The following is a 17,661-nucleotide window of genomic DNA, read 5'->3' as shown; positions in this document are numbered from 1 at the left end:
CACAGTCTTGCATTTGGGTAGGCTTCACAACCAACTTCTTCCATTTCGGTGATTTGAGTTCATCTGATTAGATCCTACAATAAACATATGACATAAATAGGACAAGTATTGCTTCTCCAATTTGTATACATGCAGAAATTAAGACCCACAGAGATTGTAACTTACCCATCTGATTCTTAGTCCAGCGCTCTTTCTTTTTTTCCTCCTAGGCAAATTTCTTATAATTTTAACTTGAATGCTATTAAACGGTTGAGATTTCTATCAGAATTGCAAATGTTTACAGAACCTAAAAGTATAATTCCTGAATATGCTAAAAGTTTGTGGCTTTGTAAGGTGACTTCCTTTTTTAAAGAATCTTGGACGTAACCTGTTAAACCATTCAGAGTAATTTCATATGTTTTGCCAGTATTTTTATCATTACTGTTACTTACAAATGTAGTATTTGTCAATACATCAGTAAGACACTGTGGCCCTCACTTTTTTTTTTCCCCTTTCAGTGCAAATCCAGCCTACCATGAGTTATTATTAACTGTTTTATGGTATGGTGTTGTCCATACTTCAGCACTTGTGAGATGTACCGCTGCTAGAATGTTTGAGGTATGTAAACAAATGCTTCTCTCATTTCTGATTTTAATGATTTTCTTTGGAAGATGGAGAAGGGAATGGTGTTTTTTTTTTAAAGGCTTTGCATGCTGTGTTATGTTGATGTATATTTTATGGCATTGAACAATATCTAGTTGTGCACTGTGTGATGGGGCAGAAATTTAGCTTTGATATACTTAAGAATATTTAAATATTGGTTAATTGGATATTATTAGTCCCTTGGATGTTATTCTCAGTTCTACTTCTTAAATTTTCTTTTAAATCTTATTTTAATTTCCATCTCATATAAATCTTTCCTGACTATACTTTTCTATTTATTGAGATAAAACGGCCACTGAAATAAACTAAAACAATATAAGACATATTTAAAGATGTAAAATACAGTTGGATTCATGCATAACTTTAAAAAATCAATTATTGGAAATATGGGAATACTTACTTTGTTGATTACTTCTACTTGATTATTTCCTCACAAATCATGTCTGGAATAACATCCCTATACATTAACTGCCCGTAGACTTAGTAAGAGAGAAGAGACTGTTCATGTAATTTAGCTGGATTTTCTTAAGTTGCCACCTACCCAAGTTATATGAAAATTGAAATGCCTATCTTTTGAAAATCGAAATACTTATCATAAAGGAAATTATACCATAGCTTACTTTATTCGTTCATTTATTCATTCATTCATTCATTTATTGATTGACTGGTTAATTTTTCTAGAACTTGTATTTGAAGACAAAAATTGATAAAGAGTGTTCTTACTGCTCTGGAGTCTTGCCATATTGCCTGACTGCCTGGGTTCAGTATCTGTCTCTGCCACATCATGGCAAGTTCAAACTTCCCTGTGCCTTAGTTTCCTCATCTACAAAATGAAGATGATAATAATTATCCATCTCAAAGGATTTTTGCTAATATGAAATGAATTAATACTAGTAAAGCCCTTAAAACAGCGTCTGGCACGTAAGAACCTAATAAATGTTAGGTATCGTTACATTATTTTTTTTAGAGAACATATATTTATCTAGGCTAAAATTATCCCTAATATGCCTGTGATTCTTAAAATATCTTAAAGCATTCATTTTTGTAAAAAGAATTGGATAATTCAATTCTTTGGATAATTCAGTTCTTCCTGAATTTCAGAATTTTTCCACAATTTAAGATAAATTGCTATTTGAAGAATAGAACACTGGTATGTTTAAAATATGGATCTTCTAAAACTTTTAAATATACAAAATGGATGTGTGAAATGTAAAGAAAACATAACATCCTCTGTCCATGTTACTCCTTCAGTTATTGTACATAATTTGATTTAAAAAAACTACAGTCAAGTAGTTCCACTTTGTCAAGGTGAATACCAAATTTAAAATTCAGATTGATCTGTAGTATAAGTTCCTGTGGGTATAAATAATTTTTGATTATTCAGTATGCTGAAGAGTCATCCGTGAAAGAAAAATCCATCCTTTTATACAAAGAACTATGTCTTTAATATACTATCTTCATAGGATTTTATTCTAAGACCCTAAAAGCTACTTCTTTCTCTTAAACCATTTGTTTCTCAAATTACGTATCACTGGTAAAGCATACCATATAAATGAAAATAATTTAAATAAAATGAAACATCCTCTCTTTTTATTTGTTTTTGGGCTCTTTCTGCCTTATTTCTTATATGTGGCTTTTGTCTGGTTTTGGTTTCTATGTTTGCAGTCAGCGCTGGTTTGGAAACTATACCTATGCTTCGGCAGTTTTCAGTGTTCTTTCAGGTTGATTATGAACTTGAGTCCAATGAGAGAATTATTTCAATATTTTTTCAACTCATTTGTGATCAAAAAAAATTTTTTTCAGTGATCATGCCAGTATAACTCATCAGTAGAAAAAATTAAAGTTACTTTTTTTTGTCAGTGACTCTTATGTTGAGGAAAACTGTATTAAAAAATAAGTATGTTNCAAAACATTTAGGGGCACCTGGGTGGCTCATTCAGTTGAGCATCTGACTTCAGCTCAGGGCCTGAGCTCATGGTTCATGAGTTCAAACCCTGCATCAGGCTCGTTGCTGTCCATGCAGAGCCTGCTTTGGATCAACTGTCCTCTCTCTTCTCTCCTCCCCTACTTCCACTCTCTCTCAAAAATAAAAATTAAAAAAGAAAGGATATTTATAATAAAAGGGAAATTTTAATGTGAGACCAGAAACTATTGGGAAGAAAGCCAGAAATGGATCTACCAGGAACATAACATGAGATACTTAGTAGAACTGAACACTAAATATAGCTCTAAGTTTGCAGACAGTGGGACACAAAGGACAAACCCAGTTAGTCATATTACTTCCCTTGTTAAATAAGAGGCAGTGTATCACTTTTTGAAGTGATAGGTTGTTGTTGAAATTGATTTGTAAGGAAACTTTATCATGTGACATAATGGATTTCCTAAAGATGCCGAGAAGCACTTCATAAAATGATTTCTGCTCTCAGTCATACAGAAGCTAAGCCTGTAACAGTAGGCCAACTCAGAGAAGGCGTGGGCTCATGAGACAAATGTGAGTCCTTTTTCTAACTCGGCTTCTTATTGCCTCTCAAACCCTGGACAGGTTATTTAACTTGTTCTCCAAGGCTCAGTTTCTTCTTCAGCTGTTAAAACTTTGATAACAATTGTACTTAGCTCATCAGGTTTTTAAAGAGCAAGTGATATATTGTACATGAAGTGTATAACAATTGATAACTCTTAAATTTTGCTTTTTGATTTTCTAGCTTAATAAAGAAATCACACTTAAAACTGCAGAGCAATGAAAAATCAACTTGCCCCCAAGAATCTCTCTCTTTTTTTTTTTTTTTTTAATGCTTTTTGGCTGGTACAAGGTAGCAGACATTTTAAGATACACTTTACTGATTCAGGTCTAAGCTATCTTATTTGTAAAAAGGTACAGAGAAGAAAGTTTTATTTAACAGTATTTGAACTTCTTTCCCCTATTTATTTTTTTTAATGTAGACCATTCTTTTTTTTTTTTTTTAACGTTTTATTTATTTCTGAGAGACAAAGAGAGACTGCATAAGCAAGGGAGGGTCAGAGAGAAAGGGAGACACAGAATCTGAAGCAGGCTCCAGGCTCTGAGCTAGCTGTCAGCACAGAGCACGACGCGGGGCTCGAACCCACGAGCTGTGAGATCATGACCTGAGCCGAAGTCAGATGCCCAACCGACTGAGCCACCCAGGCACCCCTCCCCTATTTATTTCTGCCTGACATCTGGAATGTTTAAGGTAGTAGCAGAAGTTCTTTTGTCATTTGATTCCAGCCTAATTATCCATGTATTTTTATAAAATTTATTTTGGAATATTGAAGTAGATTTTAAAGGGAATTAGTTGTTAAATGGTAACCGATTATTGTAAAATTAAGAATCTTCACGTAAGGTGAGCCCTGCTGTCTCTGAGAGGGCGTGTGGGAAGAATGTGTTAACGTGCACACAGTGTTGGGTTTTTGTTACCAAAAATTCCATGGCATCTTCCATCTTCTGTGAGGCCTAGTTCCATTGCAAGTTGACCAGATTGATAAGCATTCAGAAGGAATTTGTTTTTGGGGCGCCTGGGTGGCTCAGTTGGTTAAATATAGGAGTAATTTGTTTTTACATTCTGAAATTGAGAATGTAGCATTAGGATGCTGCCTTTTTTTTATTATATATGATTTTGTTTAATGTTTATTTGAGAGAGAGAACACACATGAGCAGAAGAAGGGGCAGAGTGAGAGGAGAGAAAGAGTCCCTAGCAGGTTCCATGCTGTCAACTCACAGAGCCCTTTGCGGGTCTTGATTTCCCCAACCAAGCCAAAATCAAGAGTTGATGCTTAACTGACTGAGCCACTGGGCGCCCCAGGATGTTGCCNAAGTCGGACGCTTAACCGACTAAGCCACCCAGGCGCCCCAGATGTTGCCCTTTTAAAAACAAAGTGTGTAATGCTCAATACTGTCCTCCTCTTCTAGATTTAGGGTTGGTTGCTAAATGAATTATTTTACCATGAGATTATAGAAATAGGTTTAATTGTGCTGATCATATTTATTTTCTTATTTGAGCTTTTAGAGAAATGTTAAACAATAAATTGTAAATGCTAACTACTTAGACCACCCAAAACAGTTTTCCAATCAATAATTTATTTTTTCAAATATATCATAAATCTCACATCCTTGTAGTACTCATAATAATTAAACTCACATTTCTTGAATGGCTAATCTTTGTCAGACACAATATTTAGGCATATTTGTATAGTTAGTATAACAATGATCCTTTAAGTCAGATAACAGTATCACCATTTTCAGATGAGAAAACTGAGCTTTAAGAGAGTATGCATCTAAGGCCACGTGGCTAATAAGTGGAGAGCTAGAGTCTGAACCCAGATGGAAGTCTTCCCACATGGAAGACTTTCTGCTAGGCTGCATTAGGTGTCTTTGTGTCTCAGAACAGAAGGCTATGTGATGTAAAAGGTTGGGAGTTTTCCCGTGATTTTTAAGTTGACTTGCCATAGAACAATCAGAAGCAGTGTAGTGGCGGCTGCTGGCCATTTGAGTTTGGTTTAAAAACAGTCCAGTTTGTACCTGGTTGGTCATAATAAAAGGACACCAGATTTTCTTCAAGAATTTTAACTCTAGAACCCAGTATATATCTTCTTTTTATCCAGAAAGAAAGAAAGAAAGGCTTTCTTTTAACTTGCTTTTTAATTGAACATGGAAATTGTATGACGACTTTGACCAAAAGTACAAACCGCCATTGAATTGGTGACAAACTTGTTTTTGTGGACTGCTAGCCTACTTAAGCTTTGTTTTCCTCCTAAGCATTCTCTCCCTTTATTAAAGCGCTCTAGTAGCAATATTTGCTTAGCCTCTAATTTTGGTTTTGCTCTTGTGTTTTCTCTCTTTCTCTTGGTTGTTCCTTTCCTCTTCCCGCGGCGCTGTGTTTGCTCTTTCCATGCATCACCTGTGAATCCCCCCTGCGCCGACCAATCAGCTGTTGGTGAAGGGGGTGAATGAAACTCTGGTAGCTCAGAGGGTTGTTCCCGCTCTCATTACTCTCTCCAGTGACCCTGAAATGTAAGTGTCATCCCTGCCTTTTACGTTCAGCATCCCTTTCAAAATGTGCCTATCAAGAAATAACCATCAGCTTTTAAATTCATCGAAGAATGGGTTTTTCTCTTCAAAATAATAATATTGGATTATGTTCACTTGATTTTAAACTTCATTATACTGTTTACGTATCCTTTTTTTTTTAAGTCAGCCTTCACATTTGGAGGCCATGTATTGAAAAGAACTAATCGTGTTCTCAGTAAACCTTTACAAAACTTAAAATATGCTGATGGACTATTTCTTCCAAGCCGAGAAAGGATGCTCTGCTAATCTCACTAACATGTTGTTACCAGTAAGTATAGTGGCATGAACCAGAGGCTTAACGTTTTAATGTCTCGTGTGGGTGACTAACCCAAGAAAGACCAATGAGTCTGCCTGCCCATCCTCAGTCACAGCTAACCCAGTTCTCATTCCAGTTTACCAAACCATTTTTTATTGCATGTTGACTGGTTTACAGCTGACTCTTCGAGGCATGAGTGAAGCGTTAGTTGACAAGCGGGTTGCTCCGGCCCTTGTTACCTTGTCCAGTGATCCTGAATTGTGAGTTCCACAGACTGCGACCTTAAGTTATCCTGTCTGTCTTTTTGAGCATTCTTCTTGGTCTGCTTTTTTTTTTAATTTAATTTGTCATTGCTAGAGACTAATACAGTATATTTACCTTATACTTACTTTGATACACATTTTAATAATCAGCTTTTCATCTCCAAGAAAGTTTCAGTTTCTTTCTTTTTTAATTCTAACAGCTCTGTCAGGATTGCCACAATTCCGGCCTTTGGCACTATTATGGAAACGGTTATTCAAAGAGAGGTAGGAAATGATTGAAATTTATTATCTATGCACTGTTGAGGGGATGATACATTACCATCCGTGCACCCAGTGGCAGCGGGCAGGGATTATTACACCTTTTCTTATATCTCTTGGTTGTGGGCCAGAGGAATATCTCAGGATTTGAAAACATGATAGCCTTGCCCAAAGTATATTTTCATATCCTAAGGAAATGTCTAGTCTTTCTTCTCAACTAGAGAATTAAGTACAAGCCAACTCTTAGATGTTCTATTTTAAGCCTAGCTGAGTATTGCAGGCTTGAAAAATCCTTCAAACCAGATCTAGTTCCAAAGCCATCTATTATCCAGTAGACTCCTAGATAGTCTTTTTTTTTTTTAATTTTTTTTTCATAGTTTTATTTATTTTTGAGACAGAGAGAGACAGAACATGAGCAGGAGAGGGGCAGAGAGGGAGGGAGACACAGAATCTGAAACAGGCTCCAGGCTCTGAGCTGCCAGCACAGAACCCGATGCGGGGCTCGAACCGACAAACCACGAGATCATAACCTGAGCCAAAGTCGGACGCCTAACCGACTGAGTCACCCAGGCGCCCCGACTCCTGGATAGTCTTACATAAATTCCTGGTTGCCAGTTTGCACAGATTTGAAGACAATTTGCCAGCTAACTTTAGGACCACAGACCTATCTCAGTTTCACAAATGGAGGCTAGAAGGCACCTCCATTCTTGTAACTGTCATTGATGTGCAGGTCAAGTGGGCTGGTGTCCTCTCGTTGCAGCACACATTGCTGTGACAACCCCCTTGTCATGCCCACTTCAGGAGAGTATCAAGGTCTTTCTCCCTAACTTGTGATTTAGCTTCAAGTGTGTTAGGTTCTATCTGCAACATTAACTCCAAGACAGTTCTCAAAATTAGTATCAGAATTTCATTCTTTATTATCAAATTGGACATGTTTTTATGCAAATGAAAAACCCTGTAGATTAGAAAATAAATCATCTGTGGAAATATTATGTACCCACTTAAATGGAAATACACATTTTACCCCAAAAAAGAAACACTATTTTATGAAATTCCTTTAGATTTTCTAATAATAAAAATTAAACAACCTTGTTACTATAGTGGGGAGAAAGTTTTCCATTTTTTCCTTATGTATTTCACTTGTGAAGCAACATTAAAAAGTATTCTGCAAAGCTTGCAGTCTTGGCAGAATTTCAACATATTCTTAAATCCTAAAATAAAAGTGTCTCTTAGGGAAATGTGAGTAAGATATAAGTCATTAATGACTCATTGCTTTCAGAAGGTGAATAATTGGGTAACTTACTATGATTGGTTTTAAGAATTGAAATTTAGATATAAAATCACTATACTGTTTTTCTCTAAATATTGTGGGATCTTTTGTTTCTATAGTTTTTAAGGGAATACTTACATTTCCTAAAAATAAAGAAAGAAGAATTAACCAGCATAAATAAAAGTGTGTTGTTTAATTCCAGGTTTCTACTGTCATGTTGCTATAAATCATTTGAACCCGTGGTAAACGCCATGTTAAATGTGTATCTTTCTCTTTAACAACTTTACTCAGTTTTTAAAATTCTTTGAAATAACTGTAAAATATCTAATTTTAAGTTGCTGGAAAGAGTGAAAATGCAGTTGGCTTCTTTTCTGGAAGATCCTCAGTACCAAGACCAGTATTCTTTGCATACAGAGATCATAAAAACATTTGGTAGAGTTGGGCCTAATGCAGAACCAAGATTCCGAGATGAGTGTAAGTTGCATTTTTTACCTTTTTTTTCTGAATTGTAATGTAAGATCAAAACCAGAAGCTCCTCCCAGGATCTGTCCTATATTAAAACCCTCATACACTTTATCTTCTGTATACTGAAAGGTAAAAGTGAACCAAGTTGATTATTGTGAAGTGATCGGTAATATTACTGGGTGGGTTTTATGCTATACACTGGTGAAAAGTAACTCATGAACACTTTCAAGTCTTTTTTAAAACATTTTTAAATTACTGAATTTCAAAATACTATGCTGAGTTTTATTTTGAGCTTATTATTCTTATTTTTAAGGAAATTTTTATGTGTTCTCATCCAAAATATGCTTTTCTTGCATGCCATTCAGCTATGATCAATGATTTTGTTTTATTGCGTAGCTTTTTGATCTACTAAATGATCTGCATGATTATCTGCTAAAGGATTTTCTCTAGTTTCTATAATACCTCTTTTACCGTGGGCCTCAGCCTTGATGACAGTAATTTCCTTTAGTGGCATCAAATCATCCAGTAATTATTACTCCAAAAGCATGTCAGTTATCACTGCTGTACTTTAGTCCTTTAATTTGTAGCAATTTGACATGCTCCAGAGAAGACCACAGTTTGGCTTCTTAGGTCATCTTGGTTCCTAGTACAAAACCAGATTCTCCCGTGGTCGGATTGTCGCATATCCAGCCTGATATTTTTAATATACAAAAAATATTGTTAGGATTTGGACGGCAGTGTCCAAAAGGTCTGTCGAGGGCATGACACTTATTAAGCTACAGAAACACGGTCAGGAGGTTATGTTTTAATGAGTGATAATGTTGATAACATGAGGAGGAAATAGCAATATTTCACAATTAGTTAACAGGAAAAGTGTTGGTATTTTAGTTAGCAATAGGGATAGCTCCACATACTGTAACATCATTTTACAGATGGACCTAGTAAAAACTCTGTAGGTACTTTGACCAACTTTGTCAAGGATGTCATTGCTCTGAAGTGGAGAGACTAAGTCTTGGCTCTCGGATCAAGGAATTGGCTAACGAGGCATTGAGTCTTTGGTGTGTGCCGTGTGGTCGAGTTAATAACTCTAGAACAGGATCTAACCTTTTTGGGTGCATTCAAAGAAAAGATTTATGCATCACAGAGAAGAAAGACATTTTCTTTTCATATTAGTCCCAAAATAACAAAGGTTGGCTTGAGAAAAGTTTGAGGATAGACATTTCCACTGTTTGAATGGATATAATAAACCAATAATAAAATAGGTATAATAAAGTTTACTTTAAAACTTTACCCTGAGGAATTTAATGTTCTATATTAATAAGGCTAGTGGTAAAGTAGAACCCATATTGACAAGGTTGCTGTACTGTTGTCCATCTGTTTTTTGTAGACAGTCACTGTTAGAGGAGTTTAGAGGAAGGACAGAGAATTGTTGCGTTGTAGTATCTTCCTTGGAGTGGCATTTTGGATATTTGTCATTCTGGGTTTTTTTAGAGAATAGAGGACAGTGGCTCATCCAGTGGCCTTTTATCTTTCCCAGCTCTTAATTATCACAGGACCTTTTGGTCTTGATTTTATTTCAAGGGCCATTGGTTTAATCTGGAGCACAATGTGGTCTTTTTGTTGTTGTTTGTTTTGAGCTTTTTTACTTTCTAAGGTTCTCTGAAAATGTTCAGTCATGTGCTGATGATTTTCTAACATGGCAGTTTTACATTTCAGGTTAGTTTTTTTTAGAAGTTCTTTATTTCACTTCTGAGTCCATTTACAAAAATAGAGGATAAGATCCCCTTTTCTTTGGCTGTTGAATCTACCCCAACTATTTTTTTAAAGTTTATTGAAATCTATTTCTATAAAGTCTCCTATTGATTTCTCTCTGTTTTGTCTGGAGTTTACACTGTGTCCAGTCTGTCCTTAGGACAGAGGCTTCTGAAATGGCCTACCTTACGTTGTGCATTTCCTGTTTTCCTTGCCCATTGAAGGTCAGGTATAGAATTATGCGTATCTTGGTTATTAAATCTTTTAACCACTTATATCCATCTGAGAGATTATCAATTAAGTAAATCAATTGCTACAAATGTAATAGCTGGGATAATATGTATATAATGAAACATTGAATTCTTATAATAATTTGTGTCTTATCTTTTGAGATTTAAGAGAATCTTTAATTATAGCCTTTTCTTGGCTCTAGAGTTTAAAGTAACTTCTATAACTTTTTTTTCTAGTTAAACAGTTTTCAGGGGTTGTTATGCAGTATGGTTATTGAGGTTCTGAGAAAAACATGAAGGAAAGGATTGCTTATTTAAGCGGTCAGAAAAGGAGCAGAAGGAAGAAATAGGCCATGTGTCCATAGACAAAGAAGTTCAAGAAACCGTCTAAAGATTTGGGTAGAAGTGAATCTCAAAAATTCTCTAGAGAGACTTAGAGCCACCATTTTGTTGAGGCCTCAGCATGCAGGTTAGTGACTTGGAGTTTCAGTGAATTCAGGGAAATCAATGAATGGAGTTTTTTGTCTCCTAATTTTCTTCTAGAGTTCCTCTTAAGTATGTTGTTATTAATTTTAATAAGTCAAAATTCCCTAAAAATGGCCATTGGTATTCTAACTTTTTGTGGGGAGTTTTTGCCATTTACTAACGTAAGTATAAAAGTTGTGATTATATTGTTGGTTTATTGAGGAAGCAGGAGATTTTTCTAGGAAGAGATGGTGGCTTTCACATAGACAAACTAAGTGCAAACATGAAAGAAGTCACTACAGTTGGTCAGAAGCCTGTGCTTAAGGTGTTTTGCGATCGCCAACCGAGCAGAGTGGAGAGAGGAGTCTTGTGAGCAACAGTTTGCTAGTCACTGACCCCGGAACCATTTGTTTAAGGAACCCTGGTTTTCGTGGGAACTGGTATTTAGAAGACACCATGTCAGGCACTCGAGGTGCTCATTGCTATTGAATGGGATGCTGTTTCTTGGGCCATCACTTTTATTTTAGTCGTAGGTTGTCTGTATTTTTGAAATTTTACATTATTCATTGAGACAGGTGATATTGTGAGCCCTTTGAGTGGCTTGAGGCAAACCACCAGTGCTATTTGACATTTGTCCTGCTAAGAGTTTGAGAAACTAAAGTTAAGAATTCTTTTTTGAAGGAGTGAAATAATTTGGTGTTGAAGAAGTGTACTATATTTATCCTTTGTTTAATAGCAATGGTAATACCTGATTTTTATAAAGAAACTTGTTTGTAAAGATGATAATAACACAAGAAGTAGATTATTTACATTTGCTTATTTGGTTTTCATCTTTCAAATTAGGAAATGTAATTTCAGTGAGGCCAGATGACCTGCACACAGCCTCATAATTAGGTTATAGTGCCAGTGCTGTCGTCTCTTCCTCCCAAATGTTTTTATTCTGAAAAACATGCTTTCCTCTCTTAAGAAAAAGCAAGTAAAGGATGTGGGTAATTTTTTGAAATCATCTAGAAATTAAAGTGAAATTTTATAAATTTTAAAATGAAAAAAAATTGTTTAATGTATGAGTGTGGTGTGTGCAAGGTGTTAGACAAAAATCTAAACTTCTTTTTCTTTTTTCAGTTGTTATACCACACTTGCATAAGTTAGCCTTGGTGAACAACTTACAAATCGTGGACTCGAAAAGACTGGATATTGCCACCCATCTTTTTGAAGCTTACAGTGCACTTTCCTGTTGTTGTATCCTTGCTTTATAACCTGTATCTATATTTATAGGACCAGTCTTACAGTGGAACCTCCATTGTCAACGTTTGGAAAGTAGTATTTTATCTCTTCAGCTTACTTGTGTAATGATTATAGAAAATTAAAATTTTGATTTGACTTGCCCCACTCATTATTCTAGCTCTCAGAATTTTAAAAGATCGTCTTAGGTCCTCTGTGCTTTTATGTTTTGTAACTTTGAAAACATTGACTAAATTTTTGTCTACATTAACTGGCTGTGTAGCTGAGCAAGAAAGGATCATAGCTGAGGCTTCTGTTCATCAAAAGGAAGCCTTGTATGTGTCCTGGCATTTGGGTACTGTGCCAACATGGGTGATTATCTCCAGTGATGGTAGAACTGAAGGCAAACTCAGGGTCCCGGGGGGGCTCAGTCAGTTGAGAGTCTGACTCTTGATTTCAGCTCAGGTTATGACCCCACGGTTGTGGGTTTGAGCCTCACTTCAGGCTCTTCATTGAGCGTAGAGCCTGCTTAAGATTCTCTCTCTCCCTCTCCCCCTCTCCCCGCTCACACTCTCTTTAAAAAAAAAAAAAAGAAAGAAAGAAAAAGAAAAAAAAAAACCTGAAGGAAAACTCCAAGATCATCTAACCCATGTCAGCTACTACATTTTATAAATGATTAAACTAAAGCTTAAAGACATTAGTAACTTCTATTGTTTTTATAGTTAAAAGCAAAACTATGACTTAGAACAAAGAACTTTAACTGTCCCAGAACAGGCTCTCTTTACTATCCTATGACTAGTAAAATAAAACCAAGAAGGAAGCAAAGATAAAGATGAGCAGAGTGAGCCCCAGCTTCTGTGCTCACCCATGAAAAGGCAGGCGAGGTCAAAAAGAGGAAATAAGAGATTGAAAAAGGATTGAAAGGCTGAATACTCTAAACAGACTATAAAAGCACATGCTCGACAACATAATCAGAGAATTCTGATTAAAACAAGAAAAATGGCAGTAGAGAGAGGTTCCTAGGAGAAAATAGAGGGCAGAGAAAGAGTTACATTGATATTTATGGTTCCATATTGTTATATGCCAGTTTGAAGTAGTAAGTAAAGTGAACAAGTAATTTTAAATAACGTAAATATGTTCCAAAATACCACTGATTCCTGTTTTGGTATATATCAGTTCATTGGCACTGGATTCTTGCCTGGAATGTTCCAACGGGAGATTTTGTTTTGAATAAATCAAATAGGGAAAGTAGAAACATAGAGCTATCTGTTAAGGAGCTATTTGTCCTTTTAGAAATGTTAAAACTTGAAGTTCAATGCACAGTTGAGAGCATTTTATTTTTAGGAATTAGTTAATATAATTATATTATCTATTCATGTGGATGACATAAACCATGTTTTTTATAATGCAAATTATAAAGTGGCAGAGACAACATATTTTGGTAATTTTTTACTTCAACTACCCATATGTCTTCTACAAGTTTATTTCTACTAAAAGGAGAACTTACCATTATTCTTGATTTATCTTGTTGGCATTTTCTACTTAGAGAAAATAGAGGAAATAAAAAGAGGAAGTGATATTCTGATTTAGTAAGGAACAACTCTTTACTAATGGAGAAGTGACAAGACCCTTTCAAGAAAGTAATAATGGCATGTCAAAGAAAGAAAATATTGCTATGTTATACCTTCCCTAGACTTTGTGAAAATAGATGTTTAAAAACTTAAGCAAAAAGTGAGGTATAATCTTATATGGCAGAGAGTTCCTAAAGGAGTACGCCTCAGGGGAAACCGGAAAGTCAAACAAAGATCAAAAATTGTGGCTGAATAAAACCAAATATTCCAAGTGGGCAAGGCAGTAGTTTCTAAAGAGCATGGAATCTGTATAGAAACATTATTATTGTGTGTTTAGGAATGTACACACTATAGAGTAAATATAATGAAATCTTTACACCAATATAGTAAGGGGAAGAACATCTTAACAATAGGCCTTGTTCAAGTACTAAATGTGTGTGTTCTACATGAGTCATAACTTGTGTCAACAGAGTATTGTGGCCACAATAAAATCACATTGTCCTGTGATCCAAATCTGGTCTGCTGTTCCATTGCGTTCTGACCTGATAGAACACAGGAGTATTGCTCTCAACATATTTTCATAAGGACATGGAAAAACTGTAGCATTTAACATTATGTATAGTAATAAGTGAAAAAATTATGTTTAAAAAAAAATTCAAAGGAATTTAGAAACATGTAACCTGGAGAAGAAATGGCTTGGGGATGAAAAGGTGATTCAAAAATTATTTTATTTTCTTTTTTTAAATATTACTTTAAAGCCTATGTGGAAGAAGGTTAAGCACACTGTGTAACTCAGGTGTAGAGTCAAAACTAACAGGAAGGTTACAGAGTCTGATTTTATTTATAAGAAAAACTTTCTAATTTAGCTATTAAAAATGGAGTGATACCACTTATGGAACTATGAATGTCCTATCACTGTTAGCACTTAAGAGGCATTGTGGCCATCATTCACAGACGAGGTAGAGCTGATTCCTAATATCAGACAGGATGAAATGATCTCTAACTTTCCAACCCTTAACAAAGATGTGTGATTCTACAGGGAGAATGTAGAACCAAACAGTAAGTAGAAAGAGAGGAGGAGACTTAACCCTTTACCAGCACATAAGGCCATCTTCACCTTCTCAGTCCGTATCCATATTTCTCTAGATCAGACTCTTGACTACCAGTTGAAAGGTCACTCACAGTGACATTTTGGTGGTATTTTCCCCATATCTAGAAAACAAAACTGTATACCCAATATGTTGTACCCCTCTCTGACTATAGGGATTGGTTCAACCAAATGTCATCTATATTTTTAGTACTTATAAATATAAGGCACTTGTTACAGGACCCTTGTTTACAAACAGCTTTTATTTATTCAGAACTATTTTTTCAAGGTTATTTAAATCATAACTGTATTTTTAAGGTAAAAGTTACATGTTATACTTGATAATTTTTTTTTCCCAAAAATACTAGTAAACTCACTTTTTTTTTTCTCTTTTTAGACAGAGTGTGAGCAGGGGAAAGGGACAGAGGGAGAGAGAGGGAGGGAGGGAGATTCTTAAGCAGGCTCCATGCAGAGCACGGAGCCCAATGTGGGGCTTGATCCCACAACCCTGGGATCATGACGTGAGCCAAAATCAAGAGTCAGACACTCAACCAACTGAGCCACCCAGGCACCCCTAATTAACTCATCTTTATAAAGGAACTCATTTACTGGCATTTTTCACCTTAGTATGATATAACATTAAATAACTATTTTTAAATGGCCAACAACTATGATAAGGTGAGAATATGATGTTAATAAACAAAGTGAATTGTTTTCTTGAGAAATGCACCCTCTTTCTTACTCCCTTTGAATGTCAGAATAATTAATAAAACTCAAAAGTAACAGGGAACATAACTAATACTAACTTTATATTATTACAGCACAAGTTCTCTTACCCAATTTAGTTAGGACCAGGTCCGTTTAATAGGATGGTTAAAACAGGACATCAAGAAAATGGTGTACATAACTTATTTTAACTTAAAATATGTATTTTCTTTACCAATCTTTTGATGTAGAGGTGAGGCATTTCTTCTGTGTGTGAGTCTGCTGAATTAAGTATCATCTTTCTTTAATAAACCCCATCCATAATGTAATTGTGATTTTCAGTTTATGTTTCTTTAAAGATGATCTGGAAACATTTCTGATATGGGTGTAGACCTTTTTCAGATTTTCATATTTTTCAGAATCTTTTACAATTGTTTAATAAATCCGTCATTAAAACAACCACATTTTAAGCGATTGGCATTTACCATTTTTTCCTAAACTTTTCAACTTAGTTTTCATGGAAACATTAATTTTCATTTCATACTATTTAAACATCCAATCAAATTACATGACTTGCTGTTTACACTCATTTCTCGTGTCTACATGACATGTAATTAAATTATGTAGTGTCATAATTTATACCACTGATATAAGGGATTTGTAGGAATTAACACAATTGACTCTTGATAAGTAACTCAACAAGTGAGAATCATGCTTGAGGGAAGCCTGTTAGAGCTAAGTGATCTGCATGCCTGAGGCATCATTGTTAATATTCTCTTGTTCTGGTGGAACATACCAGTTTGTTTGTTTTTGTTTGTTTTTAATTCCCTTAACTCCCTTGTCTCAAGTCATTTCAGAGGATTTAATGGTTAATCACTTTTTACCTGGTCTCAGATGTTTACGGACCGACATGGAGCATCTTTCCCCAGAGCATGAGGTGAGCTCCCATGTGATTAAGCCCCTGAGATTACCCTGAGGCGTGAGTAGGATGTGCTGTGCTTCACTGTTTTAAATATATGTAGTGTAATTTTATGGATTTTTATGTACTGGTTAGGAGATCTTGAGAAACCCCTTTAACATCTTTGATCCTCTGTTTAATCCTATACAGTAGGGATAACATACTTTCCTTCACTGCATATAATGAGAATCTAATGAGCTAATGTACATGAAATGCTTTTTAATCTATAAAAGGCTATACAGTTTTTATCTCTGACAGTTCACTTTCTTAGAAGGAAAGTTTCTGTTTTCTGTCTCAATTTCCTCAAAACTCTTTTATTCTATTTGTCTTCTTGTTGCCTCCAAAACTCTGTTTATCATTTATTTCCTATTCTGTATTTTCAGCCTGTTTATCTACCCATTACCATGGTAGGTTTGATTTTTTTTTCTATTTTTCCAGCTTTTTACAGAGAAAGCTTAGATTATTTAAGCTTTTCTGATGCATAAATTTAAGACTAAGTGTATCCCTTGAGATACCAGCTGTGCGTTTGCTACATTGTATCTTCATGATCAATCAAATTAGATTCTCATTTCTATTACTTATTGATCCCTGAGTTTTGTTAATAAGGTAAATTAAGGTTTAATTCTCCTTTGTTTTTATCAGTTTTTTTGTGCTCTTCTTTTCTGTTAGCAATTGAAACATAAAATTATGATTGGGAATTATCTATTTCTCCTTTTCATTTTTTGAATCTTTGCTTGGTATGTTTTATAGATACCCTTTATCAAGTCAAGGAGGTTCCCTTTTATTACTAACTGCTTGAATGTGTTTATCAGGAAGGAGCGTTGGATATTGTCAAATGTTTTTTCTTCATTAGTTGAGATGATTTATTTTAATCTCTTGATTTCATTGCCTTACGCTGATGGATTTTTGGACATTAAATCAACCTTTCCACTCTTACAATAAATCCCACTTAGTTATGGTATATATTTGTTTTTATATGAAGCTGTATTTGGTTTGCTAGCATTTTGTTGAGGAATTTTGCATCCAAGATGAAAGCTAAGTCAGCAGGATAGAGCAAACAAGATATCATAAGGCTTATTTCACCACTCTCCAATAGTGTAGGTTGGACTAAAAATAGCAGTCGGTAAATGTTTTTAAAAGTATCAGACTCCCAGATTCCCTTTCCAACCTTGGTAGAATACTTGAGCTTTAGTTTCTAAACTTGGGCTGTCCCACGTAGCTGAGAGCAGGAATGAGTGAGTGCTGTGCTGAGAAGAGGGACATTAAGTGATTGAAACCTCATTACCTTCCACCTTCTTTGATCCAAGAATTCAGGCAGCCCGGATTATGCCCACAGGGGGAAAAAGATGGACAGAAGTTTGGTTTGTGCCTAATTCACTTTAAAGTGAAGTTACTCATGCATGTAGCGGTTCTAATCAGCATTTTAGTGTCCTCA

The 17,661-nt window shown here is 35.3% G+C and overlaps 1 protein-coding gene across 4 annotated transcripts in view; it reads left to right on the top strand.

Annotated features, from left to right (window-relative positions):
- The window catches only part of RELCH (RAB11 binding and LisH domain, coiled-coil and HEAT repeat containing), a 111,256-nt gene that overhangs the window by 81,397 nt on the left and 12,198 nt on the right, over nucleotides 1–17,661 (top strand). For 2 of the 4 annotated variants that reach the window (XM_077777619.1, XM_077777617.1), the window contains exons 22-27: nucleotides 498–597; nucleotides 5,586–5,668; nucleotides 6,445–6,508; nucleotides 8,108–8,246; nucleotides 11,807–11,923; nucleotides 16,117–16,205. In XM_077777619.1, coding sequence (XP_077633745.1) covers nucleotides 498–597; nucleotides 5,586–5,668; nucleotides 6,445–6,508; nucleotides 8,108–8,246; nucleotides 11,807–11,923; nucleotides 16,117–16,205 — 592 coding nt within the window. Of the gene's footprint in view, nucleotides 1–497; nucleotides 598–5,585; nucleotides 5,669–6,158; nucleotides 6,242–6,444; nucleotides 6,509–8,107; nucleotides 8,247–11,806; nucleotides 11,924–16,116; nucleotides 16,206–17,661 lie in introns of those variants that run through there. The other 2 variants (XM_077777618.1, XM_077777620.1) reach the window with 2 other exon arrangements.

Source organism: Crocuta crocuta, unplaced genomic scaffold (genome assembly GCF_008692635.1).
Source record: "Crocuta crocuta isolate KB4526 unplaced genomic scaffold, BGI_CrCroc_1.0 scaffold36, whole genome shotgun sequence".
Classification (NCBI taxonomy): Eukaryota; Metazoa; Chordata; class Mammalia; order Carnivora; family Hyaenidae; genus Crocuta; species Crocuta crocuta.
Note: the sequence above shows the minus strand (reverse complement) of the source record. Positions and strands in the feature narration are given on the sequence as shown.